General features: G+C 42.0%; 1 protein-coding gene across 2 annotated transcripts in view; it reads right to left on the bottom strand.

Moving 5' to 3' along the window:
- Window positions 1–6133: 6133 nt before the first annotated feature.
- The window catches only part of LOC139552195 (tenascin-like), a 59891-nt gene continuing 38328 nt past the window's right edge, over window positions 6134–27696 (bottom strand). Inside the window, exons 11-22 of one of the 2 annotated variants that reach the window (XM_071363662.1) lie at window positions 27292–27567; window positions 13307–13429; window positions 12804–12947; window positions 10842–10961; window positions 10522–10665; window positions 10008–10138; window positions 9742–9874; window positions 9447–9598; window positions 9230–9326; window positions 7648–7809; window positions 7304–7467; window positions 6134–7164 (exon numbers count right to left, since the gene is read on the bottom strand). In XM_071363662.1, coding sequence (XP_071219763.1) covers window positions 7054–7164; window positions 7304–7467; window positions 7648–7809; window positions 9230–9326; window positions 9447–9598; window positions 9742–9874; window positions 10008–10138; window positions 10522–10665; window positions 10842–10961; window positions 12804–12947; window positions 13307–13429; window positions 27292–27567 — 1757 coding nt within the window. In that variant the 3' untranslated portion in view covers window positions 6134–7053. The remainder of the gene's footprint in view (window positions 7165–7303; window positions 7468–7647; window positions 7810–9229; window positions 9327–9446; window positions 9599–9741; window positions 9875–10007; window positions 10139–10521; window positions 10666–10841; window positions 10962–12803; window positions 12948–13306; window positions 13430–27291; window positions 27568–27696) is intronic. The other variant, XM_071363663.1, reaches the window with a different exon arrangement.

Here is a 27696-nt window from a genome sequence, read left to right as displayed (position 1 = left end):
AGAATATTGGATGTACAATTAAGTATTTTATTCTCATACATCCTGTAGTACAAGCAGGAATATTAATTTCACTAGTGCTGTTGTACAACCTAACAAAAGGAATAAGTATACCAATTCAACCAGAACAAAAGGATGAATTGTAATTCAACCAGCATGCAGCGAAAGAGTCTGAAATTCTCTCTCTCTCTCTCTCTCTCTCTCTCTCTCTCTCTCTCTCTCTCTCTCTCTCTCTCTCTCTCTCTCATATCATCTATACAGCCTCATTAGCGTTGGTGTCGCGTAACAACAAACGTAATTGCCACGGAAGCAAAAGAACACGGCTTTACCATGCCATCATGTTTCAGACATTACAATAACCGTCATTACTTAGAAAACGTAAATAAAATTGCTCCGCTCCACAAAAATGAACAATAGCAACAGAAATCCATACATTTGTTCCTGAGCAATTAACTTAATGAGCAGCGTTGTTTATCTCGTATGACACCCCTTTGGTTTATTAGAGGGGATCATTCACCCTTTTGATAGGCAATAACCTCCACGTTTGTGTGTGTGTACATGGGAGGTCACTGATACTCTCAGCCACACTGATCATGCAAGGTCTACTTATTTTTCTTACCCATAATTACGAGCACACATTCGTTATAAACATCCATTTTAAATCCAATATGTCAGCAGAGGTGATCAGGGGGAATACATTTGCAATTTTTTAACTAGGCAAGTCAGTTAAGAACAAATTCTTATTTACAATGACGGCATAGGAACAGTGGGTTAACTGCCTTGTTCAGGGGCAGAACAACAGATTTTTACCTTGTCAGCTCAGGGATTCGACCTAGCAACCTTTCAGTTACTGGCCCACCTCTCTAACCACTAGAATACCTGCTGCCCCTACAAAAGAGTCCTGCAAATTATTCCTCATGGCCCTTTGTGTCTTGTGGACAAATTGTCTCATGTTCTCTGTTATCGATTCTTAAGTATGGGAATGGAAAAGCCTCTATGAAAGATAGATACTGATCATGAAAAGCTAATGAGAGTGTGTATTTTTTATGTAAATTGTAATATCCTAGCATGTTGTCGGATCATCTTTCACCTATGCCAGCCTATTGGTTGCATTATTAATGCACTAAGCCCTTGTAAAACACTCAAACCATCACAGATAACCTTGACTATAAAGCTCCTATTATCTCCAAATACTCCCCCCTTTCATCTGGTGTCTGTTTCTGGTTGGACCAGGATGTCTTTGGGTTGAACATGGGCTCCATCCAACAACAAAAAGGATGGGCTGATCATTCTTGGCAGAGACACGTGAATTGAACAAGTGAGTTCCAAGAAGGCGAATAGTGTTCCTAGAAGGCAAATAGTGAGTTCCTTGAATGCAATCATTTCCAACTGGATCCCAAGGCTCAGGCTGTCTTCATGCTCAAACCTGTCATCTATGTCATATTTAATTTCAAACATGATGGATGTAGTTGTTAAGATTGGGAGATTTAGCTTTGGCTTTAATTCCAACCTAGCCTGTCTAGCTCTTTCTTGAAGGGGCATGACAGTGTTCTAAATTAAATCTTTTGTTTATACAAACACACATTTTTAAGCCTTTATGAAGGACGAAATGGAGTATTCCCTGTCTTATTTGGAATTTTTTCTATAACAAATTTCTTACAGTAGTGTGGAAAGTGTGGAAGTACAGTGACAGCCCTGTGTCAGATGTGTTGGGCCACAGTGTCAGGGACTCTGGACTGTGCGAGTACAGCCAATTCAAATATAACACAGACATACAACAAACTCTTGGGAAAAGATTTCCTTGAAAAACGTGATTAATGACAATCCAATGAGTTCCTCTGAGGCCACATGTGATGGCCAATGTAAACAGGTTCACTCCGGACACACGCTAACCTTTGCACAATGTGGACTAGTACAATGTGGAAATGTGGAACTACTTCTTCATTGCCGATTTGATTCAATAGGATAAACGATGAAAGCGAAATAGGCCTACACACTGGCATAGCACAACCCCCGCAAGGCATGGGGGCCCATGAGCTTTGGGCACGTCATAAGCCATGAAAGAAATGTTTAGAATTACGGGGAATTTGCTTTAAACTGCAACATTTTCTCTCAGCCTCATGGCAAAATGTGTAGAATAGCAGGAAATTAGCTCAGAGATTCTTGAAATTCAGGGCAATCCCTATCCGAAAGGGACATTTTATTTTTATAGTTGAAAACAATTGATTTTGTTGCGTTATGTGAGCTTAAAATTTACATTTAGGGGAATTTTATTAGGGAAAATATTTTATTTTGGAATTTTCAAAATACTTTTAATATTATTAATTTCCATCGGCTCTATGCCTGGAAATGCCTTTGTCCGGAGCAAAGGATCCCAATTCCAAACTCTCCAAAAATAATGGATATTAACTGAAAAATGTTCTTATGTAGTTTCTTGCAATAGCAATCTGTGACTTTAAAGCATATTTCTCTCAAAACTGTGATTCCTAAAAGATGTGTCTGGAGATTTGTTCAACTCTGTCAGATTTGTCTAAAATCCTAAATGAATCAAGAATGAGCAGGGTCAGCTATACCATAAGGACCCCTTATTCATGTCCTCATTACATGTAGCGCAACATTGGGGATTTTACTGGGGATTTTCTAAATAATAATTTTACATATTTTACAAATGTTTGTATTGAACTTTTAAATTTAGAGATAAAAATACGTCTGTTTTAAGTATCTGTTGTCAGTGGTTTGTCAAATACGTCACTGATGGAGTCAATGTTTTTTGTCAATATTCAGAAAATATATTTTAATCACTGTTTTGCAACATAAGCTTAAAGAATTGAAGTATTTGCTGTGCTAGAACTAAGGGACAGTGTTTGCTTTATAAATGTTGTTTTATGTTCTAAATCTAGAAAAACATGCCAAAATGCTAACAAAACAAAACAAAAAAAGAAGTTTGGAGATTTGTATTACATATTTGAATAATATAATGTTAGAATTAAACAATCAAGGCCTTTAAACACTTGCTGGACAATAAGTGTGGGGGGGGGGGGGGGGGCTAATAAAGGGGTATGTATCGGGTAATACAAAGCATTATTGAATTTGCATACAGAGTAGTTTACCACCAATGATAATGTCATCACTAATTTGCTTTTGATGAAGAATGGAAAATATGTACACATGCACACACATTATTATTTGACTCACATGACATGGGAAAGCAGAACAAACGACCAAACGTTGAAACTGGGCTTTCTGAAAAAGCACCACTGTTAGGTTGGATAGGTCATGAATTACATTACATCCGTAGGAACAGCTTATCTAATAGACTCTTTGAGCAAATAATGACATAACTCTGAGTTAACATTGACAGGCACAATACGCAGCGGCGCCATTACAGTTCCGAGAATCATTTTCTAATTCTGGATCACATCCGTTGTATATATTGTGTTTTATAGTGTCCTGGGGGGCCTAGAGCCTTTCAGAGTGAAGCCTGCCTCTGTGAATGACCTAAGGATAACCTTTTGGAGGTGAGACGTTGCCAAACAAATGCGCTTTGTTTCAGGGAATACAGGGTAAATCTGAAATTACACCATATTTCTCATATAGTTCACTGTGTTTGACCAGAGCCATATCATAAGTAGTGCACTATATGGGGAATAGGGTGTCATTTGAGTAGCCATTTTTAGTATAATTATCATGTATACAATATAATAGACATTACTATCAAATTTAAAGACTGCAATTACATACTGCAAATACCATGTTGTTAGTACAGTGTGGCAGGTAGCCTAGCGGTTATCCTTCGTCTGCGTTTCTGGACTGCCCACTTGAAGTCAAACCACAGATTTCCAATGGGGTTCAAGTCCGGAGACTGAGATGTTGATTTAGTGGTCAATTAACCATTTCTTTGTGGATTTTGATGTGTGCTTGGGGTTATTGTATTGCTGGGAGATCCACTTGCGGCCAAGTTTCTGGCGCCTGGCAGAGGCAACAAAGTTTTGGGCTAAAATGGCCTAGTACTGGGTAAAGTTATGGATGCCGTTGACCTTAACAAGCAAAATAGCGTTACAACATCAAAGATCCAGTACATATGGGGTTCTTTTCTGCGTATGATTCCTCTTTTCGACGCAAAACCCACCACTGTTGTGCGTGGGGCTATTTTGCTTCCACTGGTTCTGGGGCCATTGTTAAGGTCAACGGCATCATGAACTTCCAATCCAAGTGCCAATGCCGTTTATCAAACTCCAGGCGGTGCTATGGTCAGATTACATGAAAATAGAGGTTTTTAACCACGCAAAGCCAATGCAGAAAAGTACCTCATACTGACTGTAAAATATGATGGCGGATCTTTGATGCAGGATTATATCTTTCTAGCTATCTATCTATCTAGCTGGCTGGATAGACTCATATTTCTCATGACCTAGATTGCGATGACAGGAATCGGGTCAGGGCCCAGCTTCATCCAGATTACAATGCAAACACAATGACAAGGATCAAGCAGCAGCAGAAGAAAGAGAGATAATAAACCATGGAGCTGGTTGAGGCCTGATCAGCAAGTAGAACATGGTGTGGTACAGAAGTTATGACTCACGCTGTATGAGAACTGACCTGTCCACAAAAAAAAGTATAGTAGTGGATTTGTTCAATTATTATAACTTTTTTGTCAAATTCCTTGTTTGATCTGCCAGTCTGTTGGTATCATCAGAAAGAATAGTGGTTCGGTTCATCCCGCTTGCTTCCTAACTCTTTACTATAGCTTAATTTGCCAATATCTAATTTACTGTAATATTGTCTGGGCCAGTACATATGCCACCTACATACACAAATTACTCATCATACAAAATACATCTGCAAGACTAACCACCTCCTCTAATTACCTGGTTCCATCTGCACCTTTGTTTAAGAAACTCAATATCTTGTCTAGTTATGACATCAATGTACGCCAATTATTCATTTTCATCTACAAATATTCATACCTCCCAGACAGTTTCCCTAAACCCTTCCATGGATTCTTCCAGGTTCATTCTGAAATGCATCTATATAACACAAGACACTGTGATAACCTTCACCCTCCCCACTGCTGCACCTCACATAGTCAATTCTCTATCAGATACAGAGGTACCATAGTCTGCAATTCTTATCTTCAAATTGCAAAACCTCATCATCCCTCAATAACTTTTGTATTTTATTATTTAACCTTTATTTAACTAGGCAAGTCAGTTAAAGAACACATTTTTATTTACAATGATGGCCTACCCTGGCCAAACCCGGATGACGCTGGGCCAATTGTGCGCCTCCCTATGGAACTCCCATTCACAGCTGGATTTGACACAGCCTGGATAACTTCAAGCCTGATGAACCAAACTACTCAGTAATCTCCTCCATATAGCCCAATTCTCACACACTCACATCCACGCATGCACACATGCACACACACATTTAACATTTTTGGGGTGATTGCTGATTGGTTCATTTGTACATTTATGATTAGTGGGTTTTGTTATCTGTTTTAACAAACCTTTTTTATTTTTGTACTTATGTATTGAATAGTTTTTTTTTGTGGTGTGGTTTTTATTTAAGACCTTGGGCTTCCATCCACACCTGCACACCGTTTTTTATTTATTTGTTTTTATCTGTATTGTTGTTTATCACTTATTTTCTTTGGCGCAAATAAATTAAACCTAAACCTAAATTTGAGATGACAGTGATAAATCCTTAGCATGGATATCTTCTGTGGTTCTTTGATTTTTTTTGCTGTCAACAAATATTTTTTCTTTCTTTATTCTCCTAATCAATTAATCCTTTTGATTTCCCACTTATTTTTTTATTGTTTACCCTACATTACAAAAAGACAACATTAAAGAGCCACTTTTACAGAAGAAGCCTAATTAGTTGACGTGTGCTATTGTTTTGTTGAATACATTTGCTATTTAAATTGTAGACCTATTAGTTAATATACTCTCAATCTGAGAGTATCTATATACTCTCAATCTGAGAGACGTTGCATACTGATTAGTACTTTTCTTATGATGAAGGCATGACACATGAAGACTCAACACTGCCATCTGCTGTTAATGGAAAACGGGTACTGTATATAAAGGTTACTGGTAAATTTGATATGGGCAGCCAAAAAAAGTGCTGACACTTTTTAACAAAGTATCTTTTATTGTATCGAGGGTTACATATAGACATCTGTTTTTCATTCAGTTGAAAACAGAATTAAAGCATAATTTAAACCGGTATTCAATTATATCCGTGGTTCAAACCCCTACTGTGATCTTCTCAAGAACATCATTCAAATCGGTTGGAAATAATAGAAAATGTCATTCTAAATATCAATCACTCAACATTAAACAAATTATGCCTAATTTAGTCGGTATTTCCCTCAAGTCTGTTGAAGGATTTACTGTATGAATAGAGGGGAACTTTGTTAACCTATATAGCTTTATTTTCAGACCTCCTTAGGAAGACTGAGGGATGTGGCATCAAGCCACATTATTATTGTCACGTTTCACTGAAATGTTGCTAGTTGAAAAGTTCAACTGTGCCGACTGCAGTAATGTACAATGGGTTCTGAATGCTCAGACAGCTTTTCAATCAACGGCCAGAGAGAAAGAACGTGAAAGTGTGGGAGATTAGAATGTAAGAGCGAGTGTCAAAATTGGAATAGGACTCTTTTTACCCCTTCTGTAAAAATAGTAACTGAAATCACCTTTCATTGTTTCACATTTCATGATCAATATGCCTTATTGCTAATCGGCATATTCAAATATCTTTGGACCTATAAGGAGCCATGTTTTGCTTGTGCATTTTCCAATGAACAAAAACAATAAAATAAATCAAACACACAAAAGTCAAATTGTGCCGTTTTTGGTATAACGTATCCATCCCAATAGTGACAGCTAGTTGGATAAAAACACATTCAGTAACATGATTGTCCTTGCTTGATGTGCGACTTGGTGAACTGAAGATTGAGGGTCAAAAGAGGGTCAAGGGGTGATGCTCCTGGGAGGGTGGGTGGGTGGGGCTTGGAGAGAGCTAGGGGGGAGGAGGGCAGTATAAAGTCTATGATCTTTTCCTTCGACTTTCAAAGTTTCTGAAGTTGACTGGTCTAATCTTCATTTCGGCGAACTGTATTGAATGCTCGTGTCCCTTCCAATGGAACCAGTTGATACCCTGAAAAGATAATAATTTTTTTACACACCGCAGTATAACTACAAGCCTGCAATAATCTTGTTTCACACTCTGATCAGAATATAATACTCCCACACACAACACACGTTGATTTTGTGAAGCAGAAAGATGGCTTCCGTACCTTGCTGTGACTATCGTCACCATATCTTCCCATAAGGTTGACACGATGGCAGTTCTTGTACCAGAAGGCACCCTTATAGGACAGGGCACAGTTGGTGACAGCGATGTCATTGTCATTGTCATACGTGGAGAAGGGCCGGCCCTGGTGATAAGTCATAGAGTCACCTAGGAAATACGGGGCACACAGTGACTGGTGTGAACAAATGTGAATAGGTCAATCAGAGTTATACAGTTTACTGTAAAGTGTATTGGGATACTTAAATGGAGTTGAACAAAATCCAGATTTGATTTGATGTTCTATACAGGAACACTAGTAAATAAAGCTATTATCATCATTGTCCTTACCTGCTGTGCCACTGAACCCTCCTATGTGGATCTTGTAGCGGCTACGGGGTTCTGCGATTGTGAACTTGTCATACTGAGCATAGGCCGACTCCCCGTTGTCCCTCAGGTCCACACGCAGCTCGTACTGGCCTGCTGTTGTCATCTTGTGGAGGTTGGCTAGACCTGAAACAACAGGAAATTACATCACAGTGCTATTCTGTGGTTCCTGGGTTGGGGCCCTAGGTCTGAACCCCACCCTGTGCAACTGGGTCCTGGACTTCTTGACAGGCTGCCCCCAGGTAGTGAAGGTAGGAAACAACACCTCCACTACGCTGATCCTCATCACAGGGGCCCCACAAGGGTGCGTGCTCAGCCCCTTCCTGTATTCTCTGTTCACCCATGACTGCGTGGCCACGCATGCCTCCAACTCAATCATCAAGTTTGCAGACGACACAACAGTAATAGGCCTGATTACCAACAATGACAAGACAGCCTACAGGGAGGAGGTGAGGGCCCTGGCGGAGTGGTGCTAGAAAAATAACAACAACAAAATGAAGGAGCTGATCGTGGACTTCAGGAAACAGCAGAGGGAGCACAACCCCATCCACATTGACGGTTCCACAGTGGAGAAGGTGAAAAGCTTCAAATTCCTTGTTGTACACATCATTGACGATCTGAAATGCTCCACAGATGCAGACAGTGTGGTGAAGAAGGCACAACAGAGCCTCTTCAAACTTAGGAGGCTGAAGAAATTGGCTGGTCCCCTTAGACCCTCACAAACTTTTACAAATGCACCATTGAGATCATCCTGTCGGGCTGTATCACCGCCTGGTACGGCAACTGCATTGCGCGCAACCGCAGGGCTCTCCAGAGGGTGGTGAGGTCTGCCCAAAGCATCATCGGGGGCACACTGCCTGCCCTCCAGGACACCTACAGCACCCTATGCCACAGGGAGGCCAAAAAGATCATCAAGGACATCAACCATCCGAGCCACGGCCTGTTCACCCCGCTATCATCCAAAAGGCGAGGTCAGTACAGGTGCATCAAAGCTGGGACAGAGAGACTGAGAGACTGAAAAACAGCATCTATCTCAAGGCCATCCGACTGTTAAATAGCCATCACTAGCCAGCCTCCACCCAGTACCCTGCCCTGAACTTAGTCACTGTCCCTAGCCGGCTACACCCTGTTACTCAACCCGGCACCTTAGAGGCTGCTGCCCTATGTTCATAGACATGGAATCACTGGTCAATTTAATTATGGAACACTGGTCACTTTAATATATTTATACTCCAGACTATGACATTGCTTGTCCTAATATTTATATATTTCTTAATTCCATTATTTTACTTTTAGATCTGTGTGTATTGTTGTGAATTGTTAGATATTACTGCACTGCTAGAGTTAGAAACACAAGCATTTCGCTCTACCCGCAATAACATCTGCTAAATTTGTGTATGCGACCAATAACATTTGATTTGATTTGATGGCTCAATTGGCTGGGGCATGGTGATGCAACACCAGGACTGTGGTTTGATTCCTGCATGGGCCACAAACGCTGAATAAAAAGAGAAACACAAGGAGGGGTGGAGAGATGTGGACTCACCAAACCAGAATTCACCATTAATGTCCCCAAAGCCACCAGTGTAATTCTTCCAGTTCCTGAAGAACTCCAGCTTTCCACTCTGGCGCCTCAGGAACACCTGTAAAGAGAGTTCACAGGACCTGTCATACAAGCCCTGGTGTCTTTGGCTTTCACAAACATGTAAAGGTAAATCCAATCAAACCTGGTGTTTAGACCTGTGTGTGTGTGCATTCCTCACCATCCATCCACCTCCGTCGGTGGTCATGTCACAGTAGACCTGGATGGGCTGGCTCTCTTCTCCTCCCACGTAGATGGTGTAGATGCCAGAGGTGGTGTCTCCATTCAGCAGAGCCTGTGAGCAGTCCTTAGGGTATCTGTACAACACTCCGACTACACACGTACGTGCAAGAAGGCACGCGTACACACAAACAGTTGTCAAAAACAGTACACTGGGCAGTTGTCAAATTATATCCTATTTCCTATGCAGTGCAAAGCTGTGAGGAGTAGAAAATGGGGTGTAGCAGTCTACTTACTGGTGGTGAAGACGGTGGTGACGTGGCGGCTCCGCTGGGCTCCAGCGATGGCCTGTAGCCTGACGTTGTAGTCGGTAGTGGCACTCAGCTGAGTCATGCTGTATGATGTGGCTGTAGGGCTCAGAACCACTTCCTGTATTCAATTCAAATCAAATCAATCTTTATTCATCATGTAAAGCACTTTGGAAAATGTACCTGTAAAATAGCCACGGGCGATTGATTGAATTGAAGCCAGAGTGTGCTGACTCATATAAAGACCTACGTACCCGGACTGTGCTGTCAGATGAGGTGAAGGTGAGGACGTATCCGGTGATGTCGGCACGCGGGGGCTTCCAAGTGAGAGTGGCACTGTCTGTCTGGACGTTACTGGCTGCCAGGTCACGAGGAGAATCCACATCTACAGACAAAAAAGTGAGAAAGGATCATATACAGTACGTGTGTTACATATGATATGTAACACATGTAAAAGGGAGAATCCACTCAAAACTATCTTTTGGTATGTTTTTCATTAGTCCACTGTTGATACAGCAGCAACATGTTTTGCATGTGAGCAGTCAAGTTTTCAAGATATTGGACTTTCAAGAGGCAAAATGTCACCAGCCACATCATCGTGTTGCAAAATGCAAAATATTTTATTATTACTTTATTATTGAATTTATGGACAATACAATACTGCACAGAATCAAGTGTGTGAACAATAAAATACTACACACAGAGTTAGATTTTTGATTGAAAATCAGACCCAATGCTCATGTATAAAGCATCTAATTGGAGCATTACCTGTGGTGAATTCGGTGGTGGTGGTGCCACTCTTCAGTGCCTCCCTCATGGCGTATACCCCAACTGTGTAATGGGTGGCAGGGACCAGAGAGCCCATCTCAAACTCCACTGTGTTCCCAGAAACGTGCTCCATCACTGGGGACACTGCAGACAGCAGAGGACAGAGAACAGTGTTACCACTAGGTTACCACTACCAACACTCCTGTTGTGCTGTGTCTATTTGGCTAATGATGAGGGATACCTTCGATAGATACATCATGTACACAAATACAGGTCGGCTCCTGGCAATCTGTGCCTTGGGACTCTTGCGAAACACACACCTGAATCTGCACTGTAGGTGATGACGTAGCCATCGACATTGGCCCGAGTGGGTTGCCATAGCAGCAGGGCGGTCGTGTCAGTGACGTTGACAGCAGAAAGACCCTGAGGCCTGTCCAGAGCTACGGAGGAGGAAAACACACAGGCTTGTTACAGACACAGGCCAGCAGCCACAACAGCTTCAGCAAACAAACGTGTGTACTGACAATACTGTGACTTGCGACTGCCTGGGGCTGTGGCGGTCATGACATTTTGTCAGCAGCTTCTTGCCATGCAAACGACTGCCGGTCTCACGCAAATGTACCGTTAATTAACATAAATATGTTTAGCATCTACAGGCCTCCACCCATACAAGCCACTGATGAGCGCCTTTGGAACATCTACATTTAAAAAAAAGTCTAATAAATCAATTGAATGTAGGCTACATCATCGCAATAAATCCATTATTTATTTTTAGTCAGCTCCAAAGAAACATTGTGATATGAAGAAAATGTATTTCAGAAGAAAATAATATGACTTGGCTTACTGTAGGCCTATGTTACAGTATCTGTCTATGCTCCATGACATAGGCTGTAGGCGAGTTCATTTAGCTGACAAGATACAGTATGCTTATAAGTCCTGCTGCCACCCAGTGCTTAATTTGGGAAACCAAATGAAATCTGTTCGGGAACATCGATAGTAACATGTTTTCGCAACAAAACATATTTCACTAAACTGTTGACAGCCCGCCTGCGCGCTCGAGAAAGTAACACAGGAGAGAGAGGAGGAGATGGAAACGCATGAAGGGGAGCTATTCTGTAGGCCTATAGCTAACGGTAATGTGTCACTTAATGAATAATGAAAATATATTAAAAAATGCCCTATTACTAGGCTATTCATTATCAAATACAAATTCACTAATTGTAGGCTAACTGTAAACCACCCTGCGCAATCAATGAACCAACAGCATCGCCTAGGGCTATACGTTCTCTTCCAGACTCATGGATACACATTTTGGAGCGTAGCACAAGGTAACCAGTCCATCCAGTATGCATAATAACACAGTTCACACTCAAAGGCAATTACTCAAATTTGTTTGATTTTGGAGTATAGGCTAGACCAATTATGTACCAAAGACATCTTAAGTCAGTTTTGTTTTATGTTTTTCTGCCATGCGTAATATGCAGTAGACTATGTATTGTATAACGGCACAATCATCATTTTAATACAGTATTCTTTTAGGGCTCATAAGCCGATGCATATGCATAAGCTATAATATGCATATGTGTGTTTTTGAATTAATCATCACCTTAGAAAGCGCTGTCCATTTCGTTTTGTTAGGCTTTGAAACAACACCCACAACGACCATGTTTTACACCGTTTCAACCTGCTGTTGAACTTCTTTCTTTAAATTGATCATCACGGTGGGATGAGTTTTAAAAGCACTGTAGGCCTACTGTTCTGATGATATGTGTTTAAAATATGATTTTCGAAAGCATTTGCATTGACGTCAGAGTGGTTAGAGGAACAATAGAGCCCTGAGTGCCCGGTGATATGGACCTGATGGTCGTTAGCAAATTGGATACTCACTACAAAAGCATGTCCAGAGTGCATAAAGGAGATTATCGTGACTCAATGGTCACGTGGAATTTTACTGCAGTCATGACTCATGACTGCCTGTGTGTCTGTAAAATGGTTTACCGCAATGGCACTACGACTGCCTCTATACAATGGTGTGATACTTTTTCATGGAATAATTGACTGGTTGGGACAAGTAGAGAAGTACTATATCTGCTACTGAGTAAGAATGTATGAAAGCTAATGAATTATGAAAGGCTCATAATGTCTATGTATGACCCAGACATTTCTGTCTATTCTCATCATAGAAGTGTGGCTTTAATGTAAATGTATATGTAATTTCATGTATTTAGTAAAAGGTCAATTCAGATTGATATAAATGTAGGCTAAACAGAAGTCCCACACACCTGTGGTGATGGTGTCTGTCCCTGGGTCACTCTCCTCCAGGCCCTTCGTGGAGAATATGGTCACCTGGTAGGTCACCCCTGGCAACATGTTAGGCAGCAAGGCCTGGGTCTCAGTCCCATCCGCTAGCACTGTCATTGGGCTACCTGTTGATGAGAGAAAATATTGCTTTTTTTGTCACATTACATTCTTCTACTCAAGAGTCAATCAATTTTCAATAACAGATTTCCTTTTTGTTAAATTGTACTGTTAAATCCACTTCAAGTAAATAGTTTCCTTTCTCTCCCTTGGTAGCAGTTGGAGAGACTACTGTGATTGTGTAAAGAAACCTATGTTCCACTAGAGGGAGTGCTTTGTCCAATTAGAGAGAAAATTAGAGAGAAAAGTCCTCCTAACCCATCCAACATTAAGCCCTTTTGAGGCCTAAAGTACTATATAAATGCAGTCCAATATCCTTATTAGAATGGGTAGACTTCACTGTCACTACTAAAGCCTGTTCACTCACCTCCTTGGAGGGGCACATAGATGATGCGGTAGCTGTCCACTCTGGCACGAGGCATGGTCCAGTGGACTATGGCCGAGGACTCGGTCACCTCAGAGAAGCGGATGCCCCTTGGAGCGCCCAGGCCTGGCACGGCGATGGGGTCAGGGTTAAAAAGGCAAGCACAAAAACAACAAAAGTTAGATTGATCTGTTTGAGTTTGGTTTTTGATCAGGAATCGATTCTACTGAGGTCAGTTTATTTGATGCAATAGTCCTATTGCCTATGGTGTGTCAATATGTGCAGTGAGAAATCAGAAAAGCACACAAATGTACTCAAAGACTTTGCTAAAATGATAACTCCAGAAAGACATGAAATTCCAGTGAGAAAACACAGTTCCTGAAAACATACAAAGGCCCACCACAATCACCCCAGCCAGAGTTGGTTTGAAACATGTGCTGCAACCCACAATCTACATATCAACAGTGGTGCATATCATACATCCCTATTATAGGCTATCAAGGGGAGTACATTTAATGAGTACATTTCGATGCATGAATACCAGTACATTCAACTTTTGTCGAACATGCTGCAAAAAAGCGAATGTGTCTTTAACTCTTTAACCAGTTTAATCAGTAAAATGTATAGGCAATGAAAATGAATCTACAATGGGCATCAAAACACATGGAATGTGATCTGCATTTAAAGCATAAGAAGCACCACAGATCGAATGCAAAAAAAGATGGTGTCGCCATATTCCTGAAAATAATATCAAATGGGGAAAAAGAAACATGAAAAACCAATTGTAATGCCCCTTAAACCCTGAAGTATGCTCAGCAGGCCTAGGATTATTAGCACATCAAAGAATGATCAGTGGCAATTAAGACATTTCCTTGAAGGCATACCCCTTGAAAAAATAAAACCAGTCAAAACAAAATGTATTATTAGAAAACCCAGTCAAACAAAGAACAGTAGCCTATTGTTTCTTGTAGACACCCGTTTCCAGAAAAACCAGACAGTTAAAAGTTGTGTGAGATATAGACCACATTGTGCTTTGGCACAATAGATCCTCTATTAAAATATCTGTCCGAGCAACACCGGTAATTGGTTTGGAGCTCCATTCCAATATAACACCGTACAGCTCGATTTTACACTCGGTGCCGCCGGTGAGTCCTGTTAAATTTAAATCTTTGGTTCGCTCATCACCGAGGACATTTCATTCTTGTGGATGCTCAAACTTTGTGGAGTCCCTAATTTTGATCACAAGTCTATCAAACATTTCTTCATCCGTAATCGAGGCCTGGTGTAAACTGTCTGATGTGATGTCCGAGACAAACATGTGCTCCACTTCTGGCTCAGCCTCTGGTTGGAAACGCAAAACACTTCAATTTGTCACATTTGTCGAGAAACATACATCCAATTACTAGAAAGCAAAATTGAGGAAGGCATCCTTTTGGCGATCAGACGGAAAAGGTGAGTAGACATACCAGTTGTTGGTTACATTCTCATTAACTTGCCGCCACTCTGCCATGCTTTCAAATCGTTAGCGTGCGGTCACAGTCAAGGTGCTTTGCATTCCTTTGATATTTTATTGAGAAATAGACACGCTCATGGTTGTGGAGACATTTATTGAAGTCAGTTAGCAAGTTGACATCCACTTACAGGCCCACGATTCTCCATTATTGTTGTAACAAGCCAAGGATTAGCCAGTCCTACATTCAGTGCATTCAAAGGTAAAGAAACAAATGAGTGGATAGGTCAACTGACATTTCATGCTGAAAATGGCATGTTGATTTGTCTGTGTTTTCCTGGTCCAAAGGCCTAACTAGCTATAAAAAATATTGCCTAGTCAGACCGTTACTCTATTTTACCTGGTGAATAGGCATTATTAGATAGGTACTGTTTAGCATAGCACAGATACTTTTCGACCAACCTTAACTTGTCGATACTTCCTCAATTCCTGACTTGGAAGACAACCAATGTCTTCCAAACGTCTGTGTCTAATTGCATGGGGTTCGATTGAATTTAGAAAATTGAGAGAAGAGCAACACCGGTTTTGAAGATAGACAAGATGGCGATGTACACATTGTTGGATTACCTCATGGAACAAAACATTTATTGAATTTTCTGGGGGGAGAAGAAGATGGCGTCGAGTGCAGACAATAATTTGTCTTGCTCAGAGTAACCTTAACTTTTATCCCTCTCAAACTTACTTAAATGTAACAAAACTCGGTTTACAGGAAACACAACAGAGAACGCTCAGTAGACTGCTAATTTGATCTGAAACTTGGCAAAGTGGAAGAAAATAATGCGCGAAAGAGCAAAGGGAGGAGAATGCAGTTGCTAGCTGACCACTCATAAACCAGAGAGAAACCGCCACCTGACTCCTCAGCAGAAGAAATTGAGGAATCTGGAAATTCAGTTGATTCAGAAACTCCACTCAATAGCCTTGCACCCAAAAATACACAGAAAGAAATGTCTTTGTGCAAACTCCAGGTCAACATAAAAAAAAAATCGGTGATCTCGAGACCTCTCTGGATCATGCATACAAGAGTATCGAAGATCTTAAATGTGTACTGCACAGGAGAAGACCATGGCTGACATGCAAAAGCATTGTTGGAAGCAGAGCGATACCTGAGAAGGTGGGAGCTATGGCTTTATGGTGTCCCCGAGGACCAGGGTTAGAATGTAAAGCGCAAAGTAAGTGACATGTGTAACCGTGTGGCCCCGGACTCCCCCGAAGGATATATGTACATGGCTGTGAATGTCGCTCATTGTATTGGGAAGAAGTGAAATGCCATCGACTGCTGCTTGATCCTTATCCAGTTTACTTTCCGCACAGCAAGAGATGCAGTTTGGAAGAAAGCAAAGTAAAGCACCTTTCTGAAAGAGAGAACTTCAATTCGGTGAGGACCTGACTGCAGTAGACAAGGCAGCAAGGGAAAAGTTGTGGCCTCTCGTCCGACAGGTCCGAAATCAAGAAAGGGTGGACACTACAGGGGAATCTGAGCCTTTTTCGTCGACAGGAAAATAAATTTGACCTGAGTGATTTGATCCGTCAATAGGCTAACAAGGTAGCCCCTTCCCCAACAACATACTGAGCATTCTAGTTTTGAATTGTGCTGCTATTGTTTACAAGGTAAGACTTCTGTTAATATATTTATGAAGCACCTTTTTATAGGAGAGGGTAGAGTAGAGATTGCATAGGATTTCCCTTTCTATTTTGTATATATGGACTTGAAGTTTATGTCAATCAATGCCAGGGGGATACGAAACCTGCTGAAGTGGAACGTTTTGTTTTGTTTTGTAAGGACTGCAGCGGAGATCTTGTATTCGTTCAAGAAACACATTAATGCAAAGAGGACTATCATTTAAAAAAAAATCTGTGACATTTTCTTGGCCTACGGGACTAATCACTCAGCTGGGGCTACAATTTTACCACACAATTTCAATGGGCCATTTTTGTTTATTCAAATGGACTCCAATAGACATTGGGTAGTAGCGGTCATCAACCATATGGACAGATTATTTGTGTTGTGTAATGTATATGGATACTGTTCTAGTCCTCCAAATGACTTACTTATTGAGGAAATTCTTAAAAGCCTTCTGAGAAATTATCCATCCAGTCAGATTATAGTTGGTGGGGATTTTAATATGGTTAATTATAATGAGACTGATAGATTGCCCCATAGGCCTAACATTGGTGTGAACAAATTGGTGAATTTCTGCCAAAGCCTGGACATAATTGACATACGGAGAATTAAAACCCCATAATTGACATACGGAGAATTAAAAGAGAAACAGTACACATGGAGCAATAGAAATCGTTCAGTACAATCAAGAATTGACTTGTGGGTGATAACCTCTAGCCTTGAGCCCAACACTGTAGAGGTAAAAATATTGCCAGCAGTCCTGACGGATCATAAAGTCAAATGGCTGACTGTAAGAATGTGCATTAATGATGAACATAAATACTCTGGTGGTTATTGGAAATGTAATAACCCATTGTTATTTCATGATGATTAAATTTTTTAAATTCAATAATCCATTTGATTTTTATTGGAATTTAGCTACCTCTAATGCAGAAATGGGAAATACTGGGAACTGCTGAAATGTAAAATCCGTTCAGCCTGTGTTACTGATGGGAAACGGCTTGCTTTAAGGAGGAGATTAGGTAGCTGAGCTTTCTAAGTACATTGCTGATATCACAGATATTGAGCATCTTGATCTTAATGTGAAAGCTAAATTGAATGATTTACAGTATCAACTAGATACATTTTATGAGGAAAAGGCTAGAGGAGCCTTTATAAGGTCCAGAAAACAATGGCTTGAAAAAGGCAAAAACAGTAGATACAGTTGAAGTTGGAAGTTACATTCTGTAACTGAAAAAGCGTGTGCGATCGAGGAGGCCTACAAACCTGACTCAGTTACACCAGCTCTGTCAGGAGGAATGGGCCAAAATTCACCCAACTTATTGTGGGGAATCTTGTGGAAGGCTACACAAAACATTTGACCCAAGCTAAACAATTTAAAGGCAATGCTGCCAAATTTTAATTGAGTGTATGTAAACTTCTGACCCACTGGGACTGTGATGAAAGAAAATAAAAGCTGAAATAAATCACTCTCTCTACTATTATTCTGACATTTCATATTCTTAAAATAAAGTGGTAATCCTAACTGACCTAAATCAGTCAAGGATTAAATGTCAGGAATTGTGAAACTGAATTTAAATGTATTTGGCTAAGGCTATTCTGGAACATCTGCTATTGTAAGCGAAATCCAGGTGAATGGCATAGGTTTACTAGATAATAAATTCAACAATCGTTATATATATATATATAAATAAATTATTTAATTTTCTTAATTCAAAACAAACCCCCTTCAACTAGACGTGGACGTTTTGAAAGTTGAGGAATTGAGGAAGTATCGCTAAGTTAAGGTTGGTCAAAAATTCTCTGCTACGCCCATAGACATTAAATCCAGGAGATAGTGATAGCGCTGCAGTTATCCACGTATTCCTATGGAAAACTCTCAATGGCTCATGAAGCCGGAAGTATTTGAATTTGAAGTGCGCCATATTGCTGAATGGGGCTGAATGGCTCCAAAACAATTGCTAAGAATCATGATGAAAGTGGCCGTAACTAACAAAAGGATCATGGTCAATGTAGTCGTTTTCATCCTGCCTGAGAGAGTCAACCCGGAGCCTCCTCTTAGCCTGCCGGCCCGTGATTGGTCTGTGTCAGCACATTGTCCAATGTGACGACAAATGTAGTGCTCAGAATGGATCATTATTTAATTAAATATCTCAATTTGTAGTAAACTTTTAAATAATTCACCGTGGGGATCGAACTTGATCATAATAGACACATTTTAGAGCCCAAAATGGCCGCCTAAAAAAAATGTTTGAGTCTGTTCTGGCGATCATAATAAACATAGGCTTTCTAGGGCAGACCAAGGCTTTTGGCACCACTAGGTTTCTATGCAGAAGCCAACAAGCAGAACTCCTGACTTCACGCTCCAGACTGGACCCTAGGGCATGGCTACGCCAAACAGTACCTAACCTATAATGCTAATGGAGCGTTAGCTCGTTACAATCTGCGAGCTAACTCCTAACCATCCTCTGACGTTTTCAACTGGAAACAAAGACTGGTTTTGTTAATGCCTTATCAGTCTAATATTTACAGGTGAAACTTAGATATTGCTTGATTATGTCAGGCAATTCTTAGTGATGTGACAGTGATGCGTCCACTGAAAACAGCATCCTTTACACCGTAAAGTTTAGCGTCACATTATGATGAATCTGAGGAAAAACACAGTTTAAAATATAAAAACACGTTTTCATATTTTGGAGAGAGGAAAAGGCAGAGCACCACGCACTGCTTCACTGTAACAATGAAGCTTCAAACTGAAAACACAAGCAAAACCTTGAGGAGAAGGAAGAGGATGAAGAAGAGATTGAGAGTAATCAGATCACTCTGGAAAAGGATGAGAAATGTTGGAGGTGGTGAGTTGGGTTGTGTGTTGAGGGTTCTCTACCAAAGCAAGGAATTTATGGCATCAATTTCTTATCCTTTCTCAGAAGATTACAGTGTAAAGGCTACTCGTTTTTGTGATAGGCCTACAGTAAAAGTTCAAGTTGGGAACCAATCACCCCATTGAATATGTCAATTAAGTCTAATGGCTTAATTGTCATCAGAATCAAAACAGTAGGCTAAGTAAAGTACACCTGTGTTTTCACTTCAACTGTATGGTGACCGATCCCACAAGCTGTCCCAATGACACCTCACTGTGATGGAGAAGCACCTCTGTACAGGGCCAAATCCTAGAGGGATAGGACACCCAAATCACAAAATTACATACTGTACTGGTTTCCTTACCCTTTAAGCAGTCTATAGACAAGGTATAACAGCAATCCATGCCTTGGTTTAGTTTCGCTGGCACGGTTTGCAAAAGCTAATGTTTTAGCATTTGTGGCACAAATCCCATTCAAGTCATGGGACCGATATAAGCATTTTTCGCACATCATGTCTAAATAATCCGAAAGTATCTCAAATTGGTTGTGAAGCTCACCAAAGTCACACATGATGTCTGAAAAATGCTAATATCGGTCCCATGACTTGGATGGGATTTGAGCCACAAATGCAAAACCATGTGTCCTTTTGTAATTTGGGTGAACTATCCTTTCAAGTTACTTGTGTTACTTGAGTATATCTCAGAATTTGGCCTACAGTGTGTAGTGTGGCCAGAGCACCAAATTCAATGTATTTGAATGAATTGCGTGTGAAATAATCTATATCTTTTATCCTACAAATTGAAAGGGGGCTCATAACCTCTAATTTTCAACGGCCATGCCGCCTCTGTGGGTGGTACCAGTCACAGCCACTGTGGTCAGTGGTCGGGAGACCAGCCCAGAACTGGACACCCCAGTAAGCCTGACCTCATAGGCTATGCTAGTGATCAGGCCCCAGATGTTCAGGAAGCTCTGGTTGCCAGGGACAGTGAACTCCTGGGCCTCCAGTAGCCAGCCTGTCTGACAGCCCTATGTGAAAGTGGCTGAAGCCAAAAGCAGAGGGAGCCCCTTCCTTTTGTCGAGGATGAGGCGGCTCCCAGGACACAAGGAAGCCGAATGAGGTGATCGCTGAAATAGTCAAGTTTTCAACTTTGGGTAAGGATGCTGAAGAGAGTGAGAGTTTTTTGGGGGGAGGGGTGGTTATGGTCGAATAGGGGAAGGATAAGACGTGGTTAGAATACATATGGTAGTTGATGTGTGCAATGATTGCAAAGGTAACCCAAATTCAATAAGCAGAATCTAGTCATGCACATAGCAAAATATATTGATATCATGTTTATAAATGGGTGTTAAATTCACAATAAAACTGTAAAATGTCATGCAGACAAGGGGGTGTTGAAACGCTAAAGTGAAGATTCTCATAAAAGAATATTGTGTCCAGACAGACCTTTTTGTAATGTTCACTGGAACACACAATTCAAATTAGTCCCTCTTAAACTTGGCTGTGTCCCTGGAGAGGTCATTATCAATTATTTTGCTACTGGGGCACACATTTCTGCCTTGTCAGTGTTTCAAAATAGGTTTTAAAAGGTCCAATGCAGCCGTTTTGATCTCATATCAAATTATTTCTGGGTAACAAAAAAGTACCTTACTATGATTGTTTTCAATTAAAATGGTCAAAAATACCTTCTAAGCAAAGGGAAATGTAGTGATTTGTCTGTCCTGTGTGTGTTAAAAATGTATGAAGATTCTTTCACCCCACTGGTTTCCCCCCACTGGTTTATCGCATCCTGGTTTATCGCATCCATTATAACCTGGATCACTTGAAGTGTATGAGACTGGATTAAAAGGAAAACAGATCATTGAGGGAAAAATAGGACAGTAACATTGTGCCACTTCACTGACTTTTCTCTCCTATGTAGCTGCAGAGCCTGTCCAGGTTAGCTGTTTCTAACATTACCTCAGACTTTCACTGTCGTGGAGGATGGGGAGAAGACTGTCAAAAAGATCATCTCAGATTTTATATCACATTCCTCATCTCCACTATTTGAAAATCACTATTATCTTTGTCCAGAGGCTGTCCCACAGTTGGGCGCAATAGCTGTGTCGGATTCTAGCCCAGATAACTTCACCCTGTCCTGGGGCACACAGGCCGGTCACTTTGATGACTTTATTATCCGGGTCAGGTCACCATGAACATCTGTTCGATACCCTGGAGTTCACATCGTCTGGCGAGGTCCGTAAAATGACTTTCACTGGCCTAGTAGACGCCATTTACTACGACCTTGAGCTGTACGGTATTTCTCATGGGCGCCATACCCCTTCCCTCTTATCATGTGCCCTCACAGGTACTATGTAAGTTACTCATATCTTTAAGGACCAGTGCAGTCAAAAATTAGATTTTTCAGTTTTTTATATATATTTCCACACTATGAGTTTGGAAAAATATAGTGAAATTGTGAAATTTATGATAATGCCCTTTTAGTTTAAGAACTGTTTGAAAAGACCACCTGAAATTTCCACCTGTTTTGGTGGGAGGGAGTTTTGACCTTCCATGGTGGCATCACCATCCCAGCTAGCACAGTGGATCTGGGCCGATTCCGGCTGAGAGTCGGGGCACTCAGCTGAGAGTCAGACTCGGCCGACGCCATGTGGCCCAAGTCTGGGCCACCTTAGGCAGTATTTCTTATGGCTAGGATGCAGGGAATGAGCTTGGGCCGATTCCGGTGTGAGTTATCTGGCCCAAATGTATTACTTTGGGCTCAGGCCGATTGGGGCTACTCTCTGGCAGATTATTACACAGTCTGCTTTATATAATTAACATTTCATTATTTATTTATTTTTCCATATTTTCTCGTTGTTCTGTGATCAAAAAATACAATTAACATTTCAAATTAATTCTTTAAGAGTCCTGTTTAAGTTGTATTTTAGTATTTTGATGTTGCTTGATTATGGCAATTGATACGCATTAAAAACTTTGTGGATGGAGCCTCCCGAGTGGCGCAGTGGTTTAAGACACTGCATCGCATCGCAATGCAAATTGTGTTGCTACAGATGCTAGTTCAATACCCGTGCTGGCTGTGACCGGGAGACCTATGAGACCTATGCACCTGGCCCGCCACAGGAGTCGCTACAGCGTGATGGGACAAAGACTTCCCGGTCAGCCAAACCCTCCCCAAACTCGGATGACGCTGGGCCAATTGTGTGTCGCCTCATAGGTCTCCCAGCCAGCACGGGTATTGAACTAGCATCTAGCATTTCTTGTTAACAAACTATAGTTTTGACAAGTCGGTAAGGACATCTACTTTGTGCATGACACAAAGTTTTTGTTGGAAAAATGAATTTTTCCAACAATTGTTTACAGACAGATTATTTCACTTATAATTCACTGCATCACAATTCCAGTGGGTCAGAAGTTTACATACACTAAGTTGACTGTGTCTTTAAACAGCTTGGAAAATTCCAGAAAATGATGTCATGGCTTTAGAAGCTTCTGATAGGCTAAGTGACATCATTTTAGTCAATTGGAGGTGTACCTGTGGATGTATTTCAAGGCCTACCTTCAAACTCAGTGCCTCTGCTTGACAGCATGGGAAAATCAAAAGAAATCAGCCAAGACCTCAGAAAAACAATTGTATAAACACCATGGGACCACGCAGCCGTCATACCGCTGTCACGACTTCCGCCGAAGTCGGTCCCTCTCCTTGATCGGCGGCGTTCGGCGGTCGACGTCACCGGCCTTCTAGCCATCGCCGATCCACTATTCATTTTCCATTTGTTTTGTCTTTGTTTTACACACCTGGTTTCAATTTCCCAATTACATGTTCATTATTTAACCCTCTGTTTTCCCCGTGGTTTTTGTGCTGTTTGTTTTATGTATTTCGGTCCTTTTGTGTGGGCTTGGTATTACTACATGTATTTGGTAATTTTGAGTAAAGTTACTTTTATTACTCATCTCTGCTGTCCTGCGCCTGACTCCTCTGCACCAGCTACACCCAGACCTTTACAACCGCTCAGGAAGGAGACCCATTCTGTCTCCTAGAGATGAAAGTACTTTGGTGCGAAAAGTGCAAATCAATCCCAGAACAACAGCAAAGAACCTTATGAAGATGCTGGAGGAAACAGGTGCAAAAGTATCTATATCCACAGTAAAACGAGTCCTATATCGACATAACCTGATAGGCGGTTCAGCAAGGAAGAAGCCACCGCTCCAAAACCGCCATAAAAAAGCCAGACTATGGTTTGCAACTGCACATGGGGACAAAGATCGTACTTTTTGGAGAAATGTCCTCTGGTCTGATGAAACAAAAATAGAACTGTTTGGCCATAATGACCATCGTTATGTTTGGAGGAAAAAGGGGGAGGCTTGCAAGAACACCATCCCAACTGTGAAGCACAGGGGTGGCAGCATCATGTTGTGGGGGTGCTTTGCTGCAGGAGGGACTGGTGCACTTAATAGATGGCATCATGAGGGAGGAAAATTATGTGGATATATTGAAGCAACATCTCAAGACATCAGTCCGGAAGTTAAAGCTTGGTCGCAAATGGGTCTTCCAAATGAACAATGACCCCAAGCATTCTTCCAAAGTTGTGGAAAAATGGTTTAAAGGCAACAAAGTCAAGGTATTGGAGTGGCCATCACAAAGCCCTGACCTCAATCCTATAGAAAATTCGTGGGCAGAACTGAAAATGCATGTGCGAGCAAGGATCCTCCAAACCTGACTCAGTTACACCAGCTCTGTCAGGAGGAATGGGCCGAAATTCACCCAACTTATTGTGGGAACCTTGTGGAAGGCTACCCAAAACTTTTTACCCAAGTTAAACAATTTAAAGGCAATGCTACCAAATTCTAATTGAGTGTATGTAAACATCTGACCCACTGGGAAAAACTGAGTTTAAATGTATTTGGCTAAGGTGTATGTAAACTTCCGACTTCAACTGTATATAGTCAGTACTGGGCCTTAGCCCTGTGATGACATGGGACATTGCATTTTGGTAAATGCTATATTCATCTGATTTCCTCAGCCAGTTAGAATCAATAATATCCAGGACATAACCGCCAATCTCTCCCTCAGTGCCATTCCAGGAGATGGAGAAAGTCTCGGACGTTAAGTAAGATACGTACATACAGATTGCCAACTGTTGGTTCGCTCACTAAAGGGAGAAACAGTTAAAACTCTCCCTCACCCTCCATTTGTTGAATCTGACCATAACTCTAGCCTCGTGATTCAAGCTTACAAGCAAAAACTTTAACAGGAAGTACAAGTGCTCAATACAGAAGTGGTCCAATGAAGTGGATGCTAAGCCACAGGACTGTTTCACTAGCACAGACTGGAATATGATCCGCGATTCATTCGATGGCATTGAGGAGTTTACCACATCAGTCACCGGCTTCATTAAAAAGTGGATCAACGACGACGTCCCCACAGTGACCGTATATACATATCACAACCAGAAGCCATGGATTGCAATCAACATCCGCACTGAGCTAAAGGCTAGAGCTGCCGCTTTCAAGGATTGGGACACTAATCCAGATGCTTATAAGAAATCCCGCTACGCCCTCCGACAAACCATCAAACACAAAGCATCATGACAGGACAAAGATCGAATCCTACTATACTGGCTCTGATGCTTGTCAGATGTGGCAGGGCTTGCAAACTATCACGGATTATTAAGGGAAACCTAGCCGCGAGGTGCCCAGTGACATGAGCCTACCAGACGAGCTTAATGCCTTTTATGCTCTCTTCGAGGCAAGCAACACTGAACCATGCATGAGAGCACCAGCCGTTCTGGACGACTGTGTGATCACGCTCTCCGTAGCCGATGTGAGTAAAACCTTCAAACAGGTTAACATTTACAAGGCTGCAGGGCCAGGCTGATTACCAGGGCATGTACTCAGAGCATGTGCTGACCAACTGGCAAGTGACACTGACATTTTCAACCCCTCCCTGACCCAGTCTGTAATACCTACATGTTTCAAGCAGACCACCAAAGTCCCTGTGGTACCAAGAATGCGAAGGTAACCTATTTAAATGACTATCGCCCCGTAGCATTCACATCTGTAGCCATTAAATGCTTTGAAAGGCTGGTCACAACACTCTGAACACAATCCAATTCGCCGCATACCGATCCAACAGATCCACAGATGACGCTATCTCTATTGCACTCCACACTGCCCTTTCCCATCTACAGTATGTGAGGATGCTGTTGATTGACTACAGCTCAGCATTCAACACCATATTGCCCTCCAAGCTCATCACTAAGCTAGGGACCCTGGAACTGAACACCTCCCTCTGCAACTGGATCCTGGACTTCTTTATGGGCAGTCCCCAGGTGGTGAGGGTAGGCAACAACACATCACCTCAACACAGGAGCCCCTCAGAGGTTTGTGCTAAGTTCCATCCTGTACTCCCTGTTCACCCCCGACTGTGTGGCCGCTCATGACTCCAACAGTATCATTAAATTTGCCGACGGCAGTACGGTGGTAGGCCTGATTACCAACGATGATGGGGAGGAGGTCAGAGACCTGGCAGTGTGGTGCCAGGACAACAACTTCTCCCTCAACGTCAGCAAGACAAAGGACCTGATCGTGGACTACAGGAAATAGACCCCCATTCACATCGACGGGGCCTGTAGTGGACCAGGTCGAGAGCTTCAAGTTCCTCGGTGTCCACATCACTAAGGATCTATTAGGGTCCACACACACCAACACAGTCATGAAGAGTGCAAGACAAGACTTCTTCCCCCTCAGGACGCTGAAAAAATTTAGCACCGGCCCTCAGATCCTCAAAAAGTTCTACAGCGGCACCATTGAGAGCCTATTGACTGGCTGTATCACCGCTTGGTATAGCTACTGCTTGGCATCCGAACGAAGGCAGTACAGAGGGTAGTGCGTATGCCCCAGTACATCACTGGGCCCGAGCTCCCTGCAATCCAGGACCTCTATACCAGGCAGTGTCAGAGGAAGGCTCTAAACGTGTAAAATACTCCAGCCACTAAGGTCATATACTGTTTTCTCTGCTACCGCATGGCAAGCAATACCGATGCATCAAGTCTGCAACCAACAGGACCATGAACAGCTTTTACCTCCAAGCAAAAGGTTGCTAAATAGTTAACCAAATAGCTACCCATCTCTCTGCATTTACCCTTTCTGCACTAACTTTGACTCATCACATACGCCTCCCTCTGGAGTCATGCCTTAACTGAGTGACCAGAACGTCCCAGGTTACTCAGCCGCTCTGTCCACTCAGTTAAGGCATGACTCCAGCAGGCAAATGAGCTATCAAGGTTAATGACTCAGTCTATGAGGATGGGGGGGATTTATGGTATAAGGATGAATGGACGCTGTTTAAGGTGGTGGGCTGTTGGTTGTTTTTCTTTTGCATTTATTGCAATACATCTAATGGGAGGAGGGGAGGGCTTCATGCACAAAATGTGAGGATGGGGCAAGGAGAGACAGGGTCAGGTTGGTCACTTGCGGGCAGCTTGCTTGTTTTGGTTAAAGGGTTTGTGTGGGTGATGCCCAGCACCCTGCCCTGTGGTGACAAGACTGACACAGTGGCTGGTGGGTAAGAATGGCACATGGAATGGTGTTGTTAGAATGGAACATTGTCATTGGTGATAAAAGGCAAAATTGAAGGGTTATGTCAGTGATCTCGCTTGCTTGCTAAGTACAGTGCTGTGAATGCTTAAGTGTGAAAGGGAACAGGCAGAGGTGTGTGTGCGTGTGTGTGCGCGCGCTTGCGTGTGTGTGTGTGTGTGTGTGTGTGTGTGTGTGTGTGTGTGTGTGTGTGTGTGTGTGTGTGTGTGTGTGTGTGTGTGTGTGTGTGTGTGTGTGTGTGTGTGTGTGTGTGTGTGTGTGTGTGTGTGTGTGTGGCTCACCACAGATCCCAACTGGAATAGAAAAAAACTGATCAAAAGGCACAGGGAAGAAAGATTTTAAAAAATAAGAAAGAGCGATAAGGACAGAACCCTGGGGGACACCTCCATTCGCAGGTACCTGTAGTGACTTCGGTATACACCGGCTCCTGGAAGGAGCCCTTGTGGAGCCCGTACAGGCCAATCCTATACGAGGTGTTAGGACTCAGGCCAGAAATGCCCAGGCTGAAGGCATCACCAGACAAGGTGAGGTTCTCGCTCTCTAAACCTTCCTGTAAGTTTGTCACCTCAATGACAAAGCTCTCAAACTCCCCGTCCTCGGGGGTCCAGGACACATTGAAGCTGTCCCATGTCACGTCAGAGACTGTGAGGTTGGCCACCACAGGCCTCAGGTCCTCTAGCAGAGAAACAGATCATGGTAGAGTCAATTAAATATATATGTGAAATATATCCTAAATAGATTTTTCACATCATATTATATTGTATATCCCATATACAGTATGTTATATTGACATATCACATCAAC

This window comes from Salvelinus alpinus, chromosome 24 (genome assembly GCF_045679555.1).
Source record: "Salvelinus alpinus chromosome 24, SLU_Salpinus.1, whole genome shotgun sequence".
Classification (NCBI taxonomy): Eukaryota; Metazoa; Chordata; class Actinopteri; order Salmoniformes; family Salmonidae; genus Salvelinus; species Salvelinus alpinus.
Note: the sequence above shows the minus strand (reverse complement) of the source record. Positions and strands in the feature narration are given on the sequence as shown.